The sequence below is a fragment of the Sciurus vulgaris genome, assembly GCF_902686455.1.
Source record: "Sciurus vulgaris genome assembly, chromosome: 5".
NCBI classification, from domain to species: domain Eukaryota; kingdom Metazoa; phylum Chordata; class Mammalia; order Rodentia; family Sciuridae; genus Sciurus; species Sciurus vulgaris.
Window position 1 is genome coordinate 154,131,785 of NC_136465.1, and position 16,879 is coordinate 154,148,663.

Here is a 16,879-nt window from a genome sequence, read left to right on the forward strand (position 1 = left end):
TTCCTAACCTTGTCCTAAATACTTCCACATGGAATCCACTGACCCCATGAGAAGGTCTTTGGTTACAAGTTAGAGAAGCCCAAATCAAACTCGGTCAGGAAAACATAAACTCACTGGCTCCTGTATAAAGGTCAAGGGTAGTACAACATCAGTCACACTGGATTCAAGAGCACAAGAATCTTTTCCCCTGACTCAAGCCTTAGCTCACTTTCTTCTCTATTGCCTTCATTCTCTGACAGGCTCCCAAGAAATGGTAAAAAGTTGACTTACATGACTATTACTGCTTATCTTTTCAGAGTGTTGAGACTGCTTCTCATGCAGCATTTACAAAAAAAAAAAAAAAAAAAAAAAAAGTTGGCCATGCAGGTTTGTAATACTGGACAAAGCCCTGTATCCAAAGGCACAAACAATTCCTATGAGTTAGCCTGGGGCACCTGCATGCTGGAAGAATGGGTTTCAGAATCACAGGTAATTGTCAGGGTGCTGTGTGTGTGGTAATGGCAGGGAGATGGCGCATTTTAAGAGGAAGAGGTGCTGGGTGCTTAAAAGTGCACATAAGTGCATCAGATGTAATTGTCAGAGATCACGCTGTTGCTCCCTCACCTCACCTCACCTCCCCCAAAACTAAACGCCCTCTGTGAAACTCAGCAGGAGTTCAGTATGGAGCACTTGCCAATTCCAGTATCAGAACATCTGTCATTGCAAAACCAAATGTGTCTGGTTCTGGTTTGGCACACCAAGGAAGGTTTCAAACCTTAGCTATTCTTTAATGCAGACAATGGAAAAACCCTTCAGCTTTGTGGAAACTGCCGTCTCTTTCCTCCTCAAGTAGAATGGCAGCTTATTCCTGCAACCATGAACATGCTCCACCCAACAGGACACATGTGTTCTGAAAATCCAAGACCAAATGGAGTCTCTATGAGGTGAGCAGCTTTGTTTTGCCATGGGGTCCTGCCATGTCAGTCTCAAAGTGACCATGGGCTGAAACCTCTCAATTGTGAGTCCAAATTCATCTTTCCTCTTTACCAGTTGTTTCTCTCGGGTATTTTGTCCCAGTAACAAGAAACTAATACAGTGGCTACTGGCTTCTCCTGCCCCTCAGGTGTGATGCAGGTGTTTGGGTTGGAGCAGGGAGGAATGTGAAATGACCTAGTTTAAACAGACTTGCTCTAACTGTTCTGTTAGGAGGAGACTGTGGAGGGACAAGGAGGCTTTTCAAGAGACTATTGCAGTTACCTGGGCAGAGGTTAGGGTGGTTTGAACTGCTGTGCTGTAGACATGTGGCAAGCCTTCAATTCTGGGTTTATTGTGAAATCAGAGTGGAAGGATTGGCCAATGGGTGGGATGTAGGATGTGTGAGAAAGAGCAGTCAGTGATGACTCTAAAGCTTTTGGCCTGAACAACTGAAGAGTGAAATTGATGTTTTCAGAAATGGGAAAGAGTGTAGGAGAAATGGCTTATTTTTTTTTTTTTTTTAATTTTTAAAATATTTTTGAGGGCATCATGAGGTCTCGACTTTGGGACATATGAAATTGGAAATGCCTATTAGACATCTGAAAGGTGATGCTGAGGGGCAAACTTGAGGCTCAAGAGAGAGGTCCTAGAGAGAGACTGGAGTTCTAAGTCCCACAAACTCCACTAACTAAAGATATTGTCTCATACAGGATTTTGGAAAAATGATGACTATAAAAAATAGGGGAAGCAGCCAGGTGTGGTGGTGCACGCCTGTAATCCCAGGGGCTCAGGAGGCTGAGACAGGAGGATTGCGGGTTCAAAGCCAGTCTCAGCAACTTAGCAAGGCCTAAGTGACTCAGCAAGACCCTGTTTCTAAATATAATATTAAAATGGGCTGGGGATATGGCTCAGTGGTTAAGTGCCCCCTGGGTTCAATCCCTGATACCAAACAAACCAAAACAACAACAAAACACTGCATATTAAAGAAAGTCAAATGTAAAAATTCACCTAGATCCTGCCATCCTAAAAACGGCTGCTTTCATTTCCCCACATTCCCTTCTGGTTTTGCCCGCATACATACACAATTGCATATTGTTGTAATCATAACAAAGGTACAATTTCATGTTCTACTTTTTTTCACTGGACATGATCTGGTAAACATTTTTCTACATGGTTCCCATATGTATTTCGGAGGGCTCAAAAGACCAATAAAGTGCTGGGCATTGCTGAGAAATACTTTAGAAGCAAAAATAAAAAATCTTATTTTGCTACAAAGCTCGGTGTTTCACTGCTGGAAGATTCATTACAAATGGCAATTAAATAGAAATGAAATGTTTTATCTTTGTAAAACTTTTCGGACTAGCTTTTAACTTAACACTACAAACAAGTAGGCACTCTTCCTCTGGGATTCTCTACCAAGGAAGGAGAAATCATATAAAATACTTTAGAATTAGGTGAATCCTAGTACAAGTAGTGGGTTCTGGAAGTTTATTTTGGCACAAAGAGAGTAAATGAACTTGTGTAGGTTTATTCATCTACTTTGTAGAGGGTTTTCAGTAGGGCCCAATTAGCTTCACCTTCCCCACTAAACATTAAAAACAAAACATGGCTCCATGCATACCACTCCATCTTTGACAGACCCGTTGGTTAGCTGGAAAATTCCCCCTCCCTGAACTCCCACGCGTATCATGTGCAGAAAAGTTTACTAAAAAGCACGAAAAATTACTGAGAAAAACATTGATCCCTGACTCAGTGTCCGAAGGCTGGGAGCTGATTCTTCCCCCCAGTGCCGGCAGGGGGGGCACCCGGCAAGGTTTGCAAGCTGCGCCTGCCCCGCACCCTCTCCTCCTTCCTCGCCCAACTTCCCCACAGACACTGCTTCAACTAAAAATGGCCATTGACCTTTCAAGCTTTTGAGCAGTGATGCAACAGAATAGTATTTCAAAGAAAAAATGGTTATCGAAAAATTGGATCCGGTTTTTCCCGTGAGTATTAATGGTTTTTAAGAAGTAGGTCACATTTAAAGTAGGTCACATTTCGGGGGTGGTCTTGCAGGCCAGGAAATGAGTTCCATTAAGACCAGGTGGCCTCCAACAGGGTGAGAAGTGAGGGTCCCGAGTGGTGAAGTGGTGCCGAGTTCCTTTCCAATTCCCGTTCCCGGGCACCCGCCCTTTAAAGAATCACAGCAACTGGCTCTCAATAGTCGGGCACAAAGGCCCGCCACCGGCACTTCCCGGGAGCGCAGGTAAGGGCGCTTCCTCAGCAACTAGTGCAGGTGAGCCGGGAGGGCCGTTGGGCCTCCGGAAAGAGGCGATAGGGAAGAGCGGAGGAGGAAGGGAGGAGCCCTGTAGGGTTGGTGCGGGAGGATTGCGAGCCCGAGCGCCAGGGGGAGGGGACTGAGAGTGGCCCGCGCGCCTTAAGGAGGCGCCTTACTCTGCCTGTTGGCAGCCTTCTAGGACTCGGGCTCGCGGGTGGGGGAGCGGCCTCCTGCAGGATCCCTTCGGCCCCCGGGGTTGGGCACCGAGGTGGGCAGTAGCCTGCCCCCACCTCATCATTTTGTCTTAGAGGGGGCGGGGTCAGTTTCCGAGGACCCCATCCTCTCCAGCTCCCCGTCCCCCACCTAGCAAAGTGCGGCCTGGAGGGTCAAGTCGAGGGGGTGGAAAAGAGGAACCCCCTCCCCGCAGAGGGGCGAGGACGACTACTATTCGCTAGACATAGGTGCCCAGGGTGGGGCATGCTCCAGCCGCCAAAACTGGGTTGGCGGTGGTCAGGAACTTCTCCCGATTGCCCCCCGAGGACCTCGAGGTGTGGGGTCACTGGAGGGCGGAGTCTCAGGCATCCAGATCGCCGCTGTCCGCACCGGCGCGCTCGCAGCAGTTCTCTCTCGAAGCCTGCGCATTAGCGCCGAGCCTCTTTAAAGCCGTAGCGGGGGCTGTGGTCACGTGAGGCGGATTCCTGGAAAGTTCCTGGAAAGCGGCCTCCGCAGCCGCCGGGCGGGGCTGGAGCTGAGCGCGGAACTGGAGAGGGAGGCGGGGAGCTAGGGAGGCGCGTCGGACTGGGAAGTCGCGCGCACACAGTGCTCTGGGGACAGACGTTTAACTCTTGCCAAGTCTCGCCGCTGCCGCGGCTCGTGGGCCTTGGGTTTCCCTTGAAGCATGAGCCTCCTCGCCCGCAGCCACCAGCGCTGCGCGGGCCGCGGACAGTACGCGCCGGGGCCCGGGGCGCGCAGTCTCAGGATCCTCGGAGCACGGAGCCCGGGCGCTCGCGACAGGTACCGGTGTGGGGAACCCGAAGGCTCCGCCCCGAGGAGAGTGGCTGGGGAGGGCGGCGGGGCGCGGCCGCGTGCGCGGGGAGCGACCGGCGGCGTTGGCTTCCGCAGTTTAGGGCGCTCGCGGAGAGTTGGAGTAGCGGCTCCTGCAGCCGGTGGCTTCTGCCTGCTCTCTCCGCTTCCTTCTCGGCGTCGGGAAGTCTCCGGAGTTTTGTTTTGTTTTGTTTTGTTTTTCCCCCCTAAACTGCTCTTCTAATGTCTAATCCTCCTAATAACCTGATCGCCCGCTCCTCCCCTCCAGCCTGCCTCCGCCCTCGCTCCTTCCTCCCTCCCTCTCTCCTTCCCAGCTCCTTAGTCGCAGCTGAAGGGAAACTCGGTAGCTGCACAGGGAAAGGGGGTGTAGAAGCCTGGGAAGTGGGGTCCGGGACCGAGGTGATGATCCCTAGGATTTTTGTCTGCCCTCTGCACAGAGAAGTCCAGCCACCGCCGCAGAGCGCAGGGTCGGTCGCATCCCCGGGCATCTTGTTCCCAAATTAAACGTCAACTGGGGAAACTCAGGCGGACACCCCTCCTCTCCGGGGCCCCTCCCGGCTCCCCCGCCCCATGTCCGCTGGGGAGGCTGCCTGGTGCGGAGGCGGCGGCGGCAGCCGTGGCCGAGGTAAGAGCTCGGCGTGGTTGTTTGCAAGTCCCGCCGCGCTTGCTGTCGCGGGCTCTGCGGCGGCCTCGCTTGTAGCTCCTGCGGGGGCTGCGCGCTCCAGCCGATTCCTCGACAGCGCTCGCGGCGGCAATAGCAGCAGCAGCCGTCTCTGTCCCCGAGCGACCGCCACCGGCTGTCCCTCACTTCTGCCCCGAGCGCCTACTAGGAGCCGGTGGAAGGGAGCGAGGCAGCCTCCGGGCAGGGATGCGGCCGCTAGTGCACCTCTACACCCCCAGCTGGCTTCTCGGGCCCCGGGAGCCCCGTGGCGCTTTAGGGCGTGGAACCAGCTCTTGCTGGGCGCTTCCTCCCCAGGGGCCCTCGGGCGCGAGAGGTGTAAGATGGAAACGATCCGGCTCTTTCCTTTAAAAAAATTTCTACTTGTTCTTGACCAGAGCCTATCCCCACTCGACCCGCAGGTGACTGTTAGCTTTTCGTAGGCTGTCAATTTGTGATTTCAGCCAGCAGCCCGAGGCAGGGCGGGAAGACACCTCGTTCACCCTTATCCTGTCCCCCCCACCCTTTTCCCCAGTCAACTCTGTCTTGATCCTTGCTCTCTTTATCCATCTTTTCTCCAGAGCTGGGTCAGGGCGGTAACTGGATGCTTGGGGTTAAATGGTGCAGCACAGAGGCGGCGGAGTCCCCGGGATTTTCCACGTCTCTGGTTCCCCACCCCCACCCCAGCCACAGGGGTCCAGTTCAGACTGACCCAACTCCCGCCCCACTTTCTCTTCGCAGGCGATCTGTGGGTGACCGCGTCTGCAGGAGATTTTACCATCCCTCCGCTGGGACTTGGGGAGAAAGAACCAGCAGTTCCCCAACCCTTCCCCCTCCGCCACCATTTCGGACACTCCACAGGGACGCATTTTGGAGTTGCCTCTGACTTCCAGGAAGGACGCGAGCCCCTCTGTGACCCCAGCTCGGGCGGCCACCTGTCTTTGCCGCGGTGACCCTTCTTCCATGACCCTGCGGTGCCTCGAGCCCTCCGGGAATGGCGCGGATGGGACGCGGAGCCAGTGGGGGACCGCTGGGTCAGCCGAGGAATCATCCCCCGAGGCGGCGCGTCTTGCGAAGGCCCTGCGGGAGCTGGGTCAAACAGGTAGGGAGAGGACTGGCCGCTAAGCGTGCGGGAGGGGCCGCCTCCCCAAAGTCGCTGCTGCGGGCAGCGCAGGCGGGAGGTGCTGCTGGGAAGTGCGGCCAAGGTGGGAAGCAAAGAATGGGTTGGAAACACGTCCCTCGCTTTCCGTCCCTGCTCCGGGACTGGGGACCTCGGAGAGGGATGCCCGCCCTCGTGGCTCCGGGTCCTTGGAACTGTGAAAGGAAAGTGGTTCTCGAGGGACTAAAGGCTTGGGGAAGGGCAGAGCGCGAGCAGGGCTTCTTGGAAATTGCCTCTTAGAGCTCTGAGACCTGCTATTTTCCGCAGCAGCTCCGGAGTGGGCGTTCAGGCTCGAACCCAGGCCAGAGAAAGCGCCTGGTTGCCTCTGTCTTGAGCTTGCAAGGCGAGCGGGTGCTGTGCTCCCGCAGCCCCAGTCGCGTCTGGCTTCCGGGCGGGGCTGCCACTGCAGCCCAAGATCCTGGCGGCCAAGTTCGGGGACTGACAGGCTGCCGCGAGCGCAGTTGCCGGGGAGCTTGGCCTCCAAGCGCGGCACAGTTTCAAGGGCAGCCCTGCGCTGTGCGTGGCTTGCTATCGGCATCTAAGAGACATTTTTTTCAAAAATAGTGCAAGCGATTCAGGCTTTTAAAATCTGGATCCTAAAACCGTACGTTTGAGGCAAAGTTGAAGTTTTGGTAGCAATAGACCAGGGGTGGGGGGAGAGGGGAAAATTCCCTCGCTTGGTGTTCCGGTCTTTCCCTACGGGTCACGGGCTTTCCCTCGACCGGAGAGACCCGCCGATTGCAAGTATCCTGGTTTAAAAAGTCATAATATTTTTTGACGGGGGCGGGGAAAGCACATTGTTCAAACTTCTTAAATGCAGAATGTCTTTGAGTCATTTTTGAAAACGGGATGGGCCGGGGAGATGGCCGAAGCAGATCAAATGGAGAATTCGGAGGAGACCAATGGTTGTGACTGAATTTGAATCAGGGCAAAGTCCAAAAGAGTTTAGGGAAGATTATAAAGCTGAAGTATTATTTATTAATTGGGATTTTCCATTTCTCAATGACTGAGGAGGTAGTAGTAACTGAGGCGGCAAACAAAAGCTATCGCGGGACAGCTGTACTTTTAAAATAAGTAAATAGCAGTGCTTTTTTAGGGCTTTGAACAATCGGCGCAGTCGTTTAGCAGATTCTTTTGGGGGAGACAGTAGGGGTGGCACCAATCCCACAAAAAACTTGCTTCTGTTGTTGTTCTATTGGAATTACTGGAGTTGGGTTTTCCACTTTTTAAAAATATGACTTTTATATCTAATATTTAATTTATTTCTAATCTTTGTTTCAATTAAACGGTACTAAACTCAATCATGCTCTGTCAGCCAGTGAGTCATATTGCAAATGTTCTTTTGGCTTATTTGAAGAAAATCTTAACATAGTTTATAGAAGAGCTACAGAAAGTTATTTTGAAAAGAAAGAACACTGGCTCACAGTTTGTGTTCATAAAATAAAATGGACTCAAATTTTCATTAAATTCCTACCAAAGGTATTTGTGGTAGCCCCTGGTAAACTTCCATTCACATGTATTTTTTTTTTTTAGAGCTAGAAAAATTACTGGCAAGTACGTGCCCTATTCTAAAAATTCTTATAATAACTATTTTACCCTCTTTTCTTTTTCTTTTTGAACAAAAACCCCAGGATGGTACTGGGGAAGTATGACTGTTAATGAAGCCAAAGAGAAATTAAAAGAGGCGCCAGAAGGAACTTTCTTGATTAGAGATAGTTCGCATTCAGACTACCTACTAACAATATCTGTTAAAACATCAGCTGGACCAACTAATCTGCGAATTGAGTACCAAGATGGGAAGTTCAGATTGGATTCTATCATATGTGTCAAGTCCAAGCTTAAGCAATTTGACAGTGTGGTTCATCTGATTGACTACTATGTTCAGATGTGCAAGGATAAGCGGTCAGGCCCAGAAGCCCCCCGGAATGGGACTGTTCATCTTTATCTGACCAAACCGCTCTATACATCCGCACCGTCTCTTCAGCATCTCTGTCGACTCACCATTAACAAATGTACCGGTACCATCTGGGGACTGCCTTTACCAACAAGACTAAAAGATTACTTGGAAGAATATAAATTCCAGGTATAAGTGTTTCTGTTTTTCTAAACATCATCATATAGAGTATCTCCGAATGCAGCTATGTAAAAGAGCACCAAAGCTCGAGTGACTGGATAACTGCACAGAACTGAGAACAGCTGAAGTCAACCTAATTTAAATGCATAAAGAGGTAGCTAGGTATTTAAAGTTCCCCTAGATGTTTTCACCTGAGTGATGCTTCCTTTCCTAAGGCTGACCAAGACCAGTTGATCCTTTTAAATTAAAAATAAAATGCCCCATGTGAAGGCTGAGGGAGCATTTTATCAGAATGCCTTGTCTTTCTGAAGTTCCTTTGCATTAGGTCAAAGGTCCCAAGTTCCAAGCGCCAGTAACAAAGAACTCCAAGTGGAGTACTGAAAAAGCAAAAGGAACCAAGCTGACGCAGGCTTACTTGAGTTTATATGCCTGGTGATCAGTATCTTTAAGGACATTTTATATGTTGCATTCTGATGTATGTAGTTTTGTCAAACATATCATGCTTGTGAGTATTTATCCCTCATTTTATGCAATTAACCAAATCAACCAAAAAAAAAAAAAAAAAGTGACCATGAAATCCTGTATTTGTCTTTTTACTACAGGTATGAACTCTCTCCTATGAATGAGTACTGTAGTAATCCATTTCAAGGGAGCCTTATTTCAGAAATATTTCAAACTGGTGCAAACGGAAAAGACTTTCTCTTTTCCTTTAAGGCTAAAGACAAGAATGTCATGCTCTACAGGTGCAACTCAATCCCTGTTAATAAAAAACAGTGTAGATATAGACATTTTACCCTTTGAAGTAGCTGTGTCCCAACCTGTTGCCATTGATTTTTTTGGAAATGGCTTTAGAAATTTCCCAGTCCTTGAATTGTCTAACCACAGACATCAGCAGTTGTCTCCCTTCTACCGTGTAGAATACTTTGACTTAATTTTCTTCCAGATATAAGGGGATACCTGCCTGTTTTTCAAAGTGTTTATTTACTGCTGTTACTATTCAATTAGAATGTATTAAATAAAGGAAAAAACCTGACTTTTACCAGTTGCACTTCTTCCTTTGAGTTGTAGACAACATACACTTTTGTGGTATTTAACGGGGTTGCCGTAAAAAATTTTATCACGTGAAGTAAGCCAAGTACTCATAAGTGATAGAACATAACTTGCTCTTCTCAGAATTTAAGGATTGCCCCTGCCCTTTGTATTTTGGAAAGCATGGTTTAGAATTGCCAAGCAGTCTGGTCTTTTACAAGTTGAGTAGACATAAATATTAAATAAAAATCAAAACTTATTGGCCACTTGATGTTTTTGCTACATAGTCTCAAGACTGTTGCAAAGGTTGGTACCATCTTTTCTGCAGTACAGACATTATTCACTTGCCACCTTTTTGAAGTTGCCTGCATAGCTACATGTTATGGTGTGGCATTAGAAAGGTGAACCTGGTATGTGACGTGTGTACCGAGTCAATAGAAAATTCAGTTACAAATTTTAGAACCTGCTTATTGCATATCTTACCTTATTTTTATGAAGATCTTGAAAATCACAAAACAGTTTTATGCCTGGAAGGAAAATGTACTATGCATATCTAAAGAGCAGACCTAGACTTTTAGGGTCTGGTCTATTATGGGATGGCAATATTTTCATTAGGATATTTGGATTCTGTGTTTTTTTCACATCTATTCCCCCTCCTCCAACACACATACACTCCGGCAAAGTTTGTCTAGTGTTGGATATTTGACTTCTGGCAAAACTTCCATATGATCAGTGCCAAACGGCTTTGAGGAATTTCTTTAAAGGTCTTGATATTTCTGTTCTCATTGTTTCAAACTCTGCTACTTCTCAGTTTTTGGGGAGTGAGGAGGCAGTAGTGGGGCATGAGTACCTGTGGAATTGTAAAAAATATTGCATTGTTGCTGGCAAGTGACTTAAAGTTAGAGGAAAACCTAGACTTCTCTACCATGCGCTGGGGAACTAGTTGCCTTCTGCTTCAGTCTTTTCCTATTCCAAGTAAGTCGATAAACATCAAGAGACAGTCTTTTTTTGTTTTGTTTTTCCAATTTCTAGGCTCGTTTGTTTATTGAGCTCATTGTGTACCAGGTTCTTAGCACTTTATGTGCATATTTTCCTTTCATCTTCACGAGGACTGACTGAGCAAAGTACAGTGATGGTTATAGGAGGTGAATATTTCTGCATAGATCCAGGTGAACACGTGAGCAGGCTATTAAAGGAACTTGGCCTTTTTACTCCCCTCTCAGTCAAAAGAGTATGGATACCTTAATTAGTGTGGGTTCTTTGGGATTTTAGTCAGCATGACTCAGTGGTTTAGTCATGAACTCTCCTGGGGGTGGGGATGGGTAGGGAGGAGGGGTTTACCTTTTTACTTGATGGCTGCTCTGATGTCAGTTACCAATTATTGATAGCCCCATTTTATATGCAGTGGAACAAAAAAATGTATATTTATCTAAATTATCCTTAACAGAGCCTACGAAAATATTCAGTGTTATCTTTCTACGCAGGACAGTTTGTGGCATTGGTAAGGATATTTATTATTACTGTTGTTGAAGAATATCATATACAGGATTCATATCCCTACAGAATTAAGATTTTTGTGATGAGGCAGTTTTTCATTGCCATTACAATGGGCACTGGTAAATGGCTTTTTAGGAACACAAGGTTGTTTTTAGAACTTTGGTAGAGAAAAAGGCTGTTCTGTTTATATGAGCCCAGAGTTCTTTTTGGTGTGTATGAAAGTTTCGACTTGATGGTCATTATGTAATCCAAATAGGTAACAGAATGGAACAGTTCTTTGAGTGTTTGTTTTCTTGGAAAGGATTTTCTCTGCTTTTAGAAAATTGTACCTTGTCAGGATGGTAGGAAGACGGAGACGTCACCAAATAATCCAAGGGATGGAATGTTCTGAGACCAGACCATGCCCTTCTGGGTTGTGGGTTTAGGTGGAGGGCAGGTGTGGGGTGAGTGGCTGTGGGTCTAACAACTGGGCTGAAGTCACTGTCTGGGAGTGGTCCTTTTCTACTCTTCCCAGCAAAAGAATGTTGCTCTAGGCCTTTCATTTCCTAACAGACCTGTATTCTCCTCTCCCAATTTTTAATTTCCTAGAACTTTAAAGCTTGCAACCATTATTCAGATTGTAGTTTAATTCCTTTATTTTACCAAAGAAGACATTGTTAAGGTCAAAGAAGACCTTAACAGAGGTGCATGTGGGTGCACGCACACATGTATACACACACACCCCCCAGCAAATTAACCGCAGAGTTGGTATTCAAACAGATCTTTGTATCTTACATTTAGTATTTATAAAAGCTGCACACGTCTACCCTCTGTTAAAATTGTCAGTATTCTCTCTGGCTCCAGTTCTCTTCACATCACATTTTTCTTCCTCCAACATTCAGAAACCAGGCCATTGGAATGCCATGACGGAATACTGGGAGTTCTTGGCTCTCTCTGCCCCACTTTGAAGAATCAGCCTCTCTTCTAGGTTTCATGATGCCTTAATCCACATTAGTTTTGCATTACTTTTAATTTCTCAATGTTTCCAATTGTTTGCTGTTTTAAAATCCCAAATTCCCTTCCACGCTGTGTGACGATCTCATATCTGCCTCAGCCAGATGTGACTCACACACAGCTGTGGCTACCCCAGTGACTGCCCACCCTTATGTCCTCACCAGTGGAACCTAGTCTTGTTTTTGCCCACTCTTGGGCATAAAGGCATAGTTCATGCCTTACTTTCTGATTTTTGTATAAGTTGCTCTTAGCTCATCAGACACAGCCATGACGGCTGATTTGTGCTTCAGTGAAAGAGAGTAATTACATTCTACTTGAGGTGGGTGATTGATTGACTGACTTGGAGTACCTTAATATTATATCTGTCCCCCTACCCCCTTTGGTTCTCTGCAGGTTTTGAAACAAGAAACCAGCCCCATATGGCACACTTTGCATATTTTTATTTTTTTGTTTTACTTATAGTATCAGACTTCTTTTTCACTAAGTTGTACTTGGTCTGAAAGGAAGAACATGTTCTTTGTTCCTTCATTTTCTGCTTGTCTATACATAAAAATGACACTGCAGTAGCTGTTTCACTTCTACACGTGCATGTTTTCCTTGTCCTCATATCTTTGCATATTTTTAATTTTTCCCCATTTTCCCTCGATGTGGCTTGAGTTTGTCATCTCACTTTGTATAAGGAATGATGGTCGCTGTTGCTGGAGTAGCCTCCAAGTCCTGTCATCCCAAACGGCTAAATATGTCAGCTAAAGTCATGGAACAAAGTGGGATGAGCCCTTCCACCCCTTCCCCAGCTCTGATCCAGGGTGGCTGGATCAGCCAAGCATTGTCACAGAGAACAGGGCTCTCTTGAATAGGCATTTAGTGAGCCATAAAAATAAAACTGCTTTTATAGACAACTCTGACTTTGAACTCCATTCTTTACTTATGGAAACTGACTTGCCCTAGAGCAGGAGCACATTTTGTGATGGATTACTGTACTCCTGTGGCATTGCCTCCATTTGATGCCGAAAGAAGAGAATGTCAAGCCAGAGTCTCTATGAGAGCAAAGGAAATATCCCCCTCCCCCAGCTACTGCCTCCTTCTAAGCATAAATACCCCCCAAGGAGCCCTTCTATGGTGGAGACTTTTTTTTGTTTTTTGCTAGTTAAACCATCATAGAACTTAATAAAATTTCCCAGATTGTCCCAGTTTCCAGCAGTGTTAAGATAAATTTATTTTATTTTATTTATTTTTTGCTAAATGATTTTTCCTTTCTGTTGGATTGGTATCCCTTTTCCTGTTTAGTTTTAGTCCAGAGTGCTGCTGTGATCTCCAACATTCAGGAAAATATTTTCCATGTTGCTTCTACCCAGAGAAGTGGTTTAATTTCCCAGTTTAACATCCCTTCTGCCATCTTGGTGAACTTGACTCTTTTGGGGTTTTTGAGCATAGCTTCTTTCTCTATCCTTTTGGGTAGTGGTCATTAATCCTGTATTTGGTCAGAAAGTGGATTTGTACTTTGCACATTTGATTAGGTTATGTTTTCAATTATCTGTAGTACTAAGGCATTGAGAGAGTGAGTTAATGGGAAACCAATAAAAATATCTAGTCAGTAGTTTCAACTTCCACCCCAGTCTCTTTTGCTAGAACTACTGTCAGGAAAATCAGCTGCTTCCCTATTCTATCTTCCTTGTCCTTCACATGATAAGGATGTTAATAAGCAAGAAAGTGACTAAAAGATGTCAAGTGTGACAAGAATAAGGGAATGGCACATCCTTGAATGTCTGGAGGGGCTCCCTAGAGCCAATCTCTAAATACTAAGAGATTTTGTGAGCTAAGTCCTTATGGGGAAATTATTGGTAGACCGAAATCAGCTGTGGTGTCAACATTTGCATCACAGATATTGGCAAATGCTACAAGTTATTAGGCTTTTTGTTTTTCCTGGATAGCTGGTTTAACAACATAGCACTGGTGTAGGTATTATGTTCTCAATTATTCAGACCCAACTAATATAAGATCAATTTATTTGTGTCCTCCTTTGTACCAAGCCTCATACTTAGAATAGACTAGAAATACACAATTTGAGGAATACATTTTTTATAATAGCGTTTGTCTTGTTTTGGGCTACATTACCTTCTATTGATGGACCAGGTCATCTTGATTCAGTTGTCCTTTCCTTGTTACTCAGTAGTTATCTGTAGATACCTTTTCAAGGTTTTCACTGGGGAAGAACTGGACGTTCTCAAAGTCATGACCAGTGCTCACAATTCCTACCTCTAATGGATCAGGGTCTCTCTTTTTGCTTTTAGCTGTATTCATTCATTCCATTCGTTTCCTTTCTCCTTTCCTCCCTCCCTTCCTTTATACCTGCTTTCCTTCCTCCCTTTCTCCTTTCTGGCAACATTTATTGGGTGCCTACTATGTAACTCAACAGGAATACAAAGAAGAGTACTCTTATGTTAAGGGAGCTCTTATACCTTATGGGAAGAGATGGAGAGGAGAGGGACTCACATTTATTAAACAACCTGATATGTTCCATGCCCTGAAAAACCATGCCATTTAATCCTCAAAATAACTTGGCGAGGTATTTTTTTACCCTCACTTATTGAAAATAAAAATGAAGATTGGAGACATAAAATATTATGCCAATAAGTAAGGTACTCATGATTCCATCCCAGCTTCTGCATCTCAGGGTACCATGTTGAATAGGAGGTGTACCTATAAGAATACTACATTGCAGAATACAGTGATGATGGCACTAATAACTACTTTGTAGACTAGGTGCCATCAACTCGCCTTGAGGGGTTAGAGAAGTGAAGGCTTCAGAGGAAGGGACCTTGTGTCTAAGTGTGAATAGGCTGAAGAGTCTTCAGACCCATTCAGTAAAAAAGATCGATTGGCTATAGAGTTGAAGAAGAAGGTAGAGGAGAGGCTTGAGGGAGGTGCTGTCCGGGCAGGTTGGGGCAGATCTTGCAGACCCTGCTGAAAAGTTTGGAATTTATCTTGGGGATGATGTGGATCTGATATAAAGCTTGTAAATGAGAGAGTAACTGAACTAGGTGTGTGTTTTCTATCACTGGAAGCCCTTTGGAAAATGGCTTGGGACCATGCATGGGTGGAGTTAAGGAGACTAGCTAGGTGGGAAGCATATGGGAAGTGCATAGGGTGCTTGTGCCAAGAGTAGGGAAGGCCATACAGTTGCTCACTCCTCTTGTCTGCAGGCTCAGATTTGCCCTGGAGTTTGGAGCTGTGGGTCTCACAGATGTTTACTTCCTTTTGAAGACAGGCACCCTCTTTGGGCAATTTGAGGTCACTCGCACAGATTCCATGATAAGGAAACCAGGAAATGGTGCTACAGTGGGCACAACCCTGAACCAGGAACTGGAAAACGTGGGGTCCGTTTCTGGTTGTCTCACCTTAGGCCAAACATTGAATCTCTTAGGGCCTCAGTTATGGGATCTATAAAAATAAGAGCTGGGGAGCCTTCCTGCCTTTTGATCCCTTCCATGGAGGTACCTCATCTGCCCATATAGGACAGCACACTAGGGTAGGAGTAGGCAGATGAGACCAAGCTCCACGTTTCTATGGAGTCTTATTTTGACTTAAATTGTAGTATAGATTTTACCTCCATGCCATAATAGGTTTTCACTTATTTTGAAAAAATAATTACTCCCTCCTTAACTCCGAACTGTTTCACAGCCAGGATCAGCTGATTTCTTTTTTATCCTGTTTAGAAAAAAATTTGTGTTTCCTCCTGGCTATGGGTCTTTGAGCACTACCCTGTAATCAAAGTTTGGACTTGGGTTTTGAGATCTTGTTGCAGTGGAGAAACAGGAATCTGATGTGTGCTGGCCATTATCATAACCACTCTTTGGATTAATTTTCATCAGAAAGGGACTGGAGGGCTGTCTTTGCTTCCCGTTTTCTGGTCAATATAACTGTGGGCAAAGGATTTGTTTTTGCAACTGATTTTTTCCATTTGCATAGTTTATTCTCATTTCTGATGGATCTTCAAAGGACAGGGATATCATAGAGCTTCATTTTCATCCGTCAAGCAATTAATTTTAAAAAGTCAAGAAAACAAAAAATCTGAAATGTATTAAGGAAATTCTTACATGCTTTGGTAAAGTTAAAAGAATATTGGAGTGTAATGATCTTGCCTCAATGTAGCCATCTTTTGTATTTTGACTTTCCTGGATCTGTTTGGTTTTTTAGGTTGCCCAGGTGGGTCTAGAACTCTTGGGCTCAATTGATCCTTCCACCTCAGCTTCCTGAGTAGCTGGGACTACACGCATGTGCCACTAGGTCCTGCAGGTCTTGGTTTTCTCTTGCTTCCTTTCTTGCCACGTGACCTTTCTCCCACCACATACTCACTTCCCCCTTTTGCCATGAGGTCCTCATAAGAAGCTGAGCAGATGCTCAGACCATACTCTTGGACTTTCCAGAACTGTGAGCTGAGTAAACCTCTTTTCTTTATAAATAACCTATGCTTAGATATCCTGTTATTGAAATAGAAAACAGACTAATGCAATAGACATGGAAGAGTGGGGAGGTGTGCAGATATCATAGGTACATCATTGAGCCTATTCATGACTAAAAACACCCCAAAGAGGTGGTTTGAAGCTGTGTTGGGTAGGCCATGGGACTCATTATGTTTAAGACATGACAAGGAGGCAGCCATTCTATAAAGTTGACCAACTCGGGCTTCCATAGGACTGGTGAAAGCTAGGACCTTTGGTAATGTCAGGTGCTGCACTTGACCTCGTTGAATGTTCCCACAAACCACTGAAGTCTCTGCTTTGTAGATGAGGGGACTGAAGGTCAGACCTATTCCATGATTTAAAAGGGTGAGCTGAGGTTTGAACTCAAACCAGTCTGACTCCAAAACCCATGGTTTTATTCAGTCTTCTATACATTTTCTCAAAAAGCTTACAAATGATAAGCTCTGAGGCCTGCAGTCCGTATATACCCCAGTAATGTACCCTAGTCATATGCAGTTAGTATTAAGTCACATGGTTAATATTAAGAGGCCTAGATTCTGCCCGCCAAATTTATAATTATGGCATTATGAGCACTTTGATTTTAGAAATAATACAAGATCTGCCCAAAGGCCAAGTATTCAGTTTGGAAGACTCTCTTACAACTGAATCCTTTTCCTCCCATCTTATTTCCTTTCCAACTTTTATCTGTGTACCCAGAGCCATCAACTCTTCCCTGCCACTCTTTTCTCTT

The 16,879-nt window shown here is 45.7% G+C and overlaps 2 protein-coding genes across 7 annotated transcripts in view; both read left to right on the top strand.

Moving 5' to 3' along the window:
- The first annotated feature begins 850 nt into the window (after nt 1–850).
- SOCS2 (suppressor of cytokine signaling 2) lies at nt 851–13,223 on the top strand. 6 transcript variants are annotated; one of them, XM_079142836.1, is made up of 3 exons: nt 851–997; nt 5,655–6,015; nt 7,704–13,223. In XM_079142836.1, the coding sequence occupies exons 2-3, from the start codon at nt 5,877–5,879 to the stop codon at nt 8,159–8,161; spliced, it is 597 nt and encodes a 198-aa protein (XP_078998962.1). In that variant the 5' UTR covers nt 851–997; nt 5,655–5,876; the 3' UTR covers nt 8,162–13,223. The 6 variants fall into 6 exon arrangements, with proteins under 6 accessions (XP_078998962.1, XP_078998961.1, XP_078998957.1 ...); XM_079142835.1 differs by lacking the exon at nt 851–997 and adding an exon at nt 2,805–2,939; XM_079142831.1 differs by lacking the exon at nt 851–997 and adding an exon at nt 3,951–4,225.
- Nucleotides 5,879–16,879, top strand: part of CRADD (CARD and death domain containing adaptor protein) — a 249,886-nt gene continuing 238,885 nt past the window's right edge. Inside the window, exon 1 of the mRNA XM_079142829.1 lies at nt 5,879–6,015. The gene's annotated coding sequence lies outside the window, so the exon portion shown is untranslated. The remainder of the gene's footprint in view (nt 6,016–16,879) is intronic.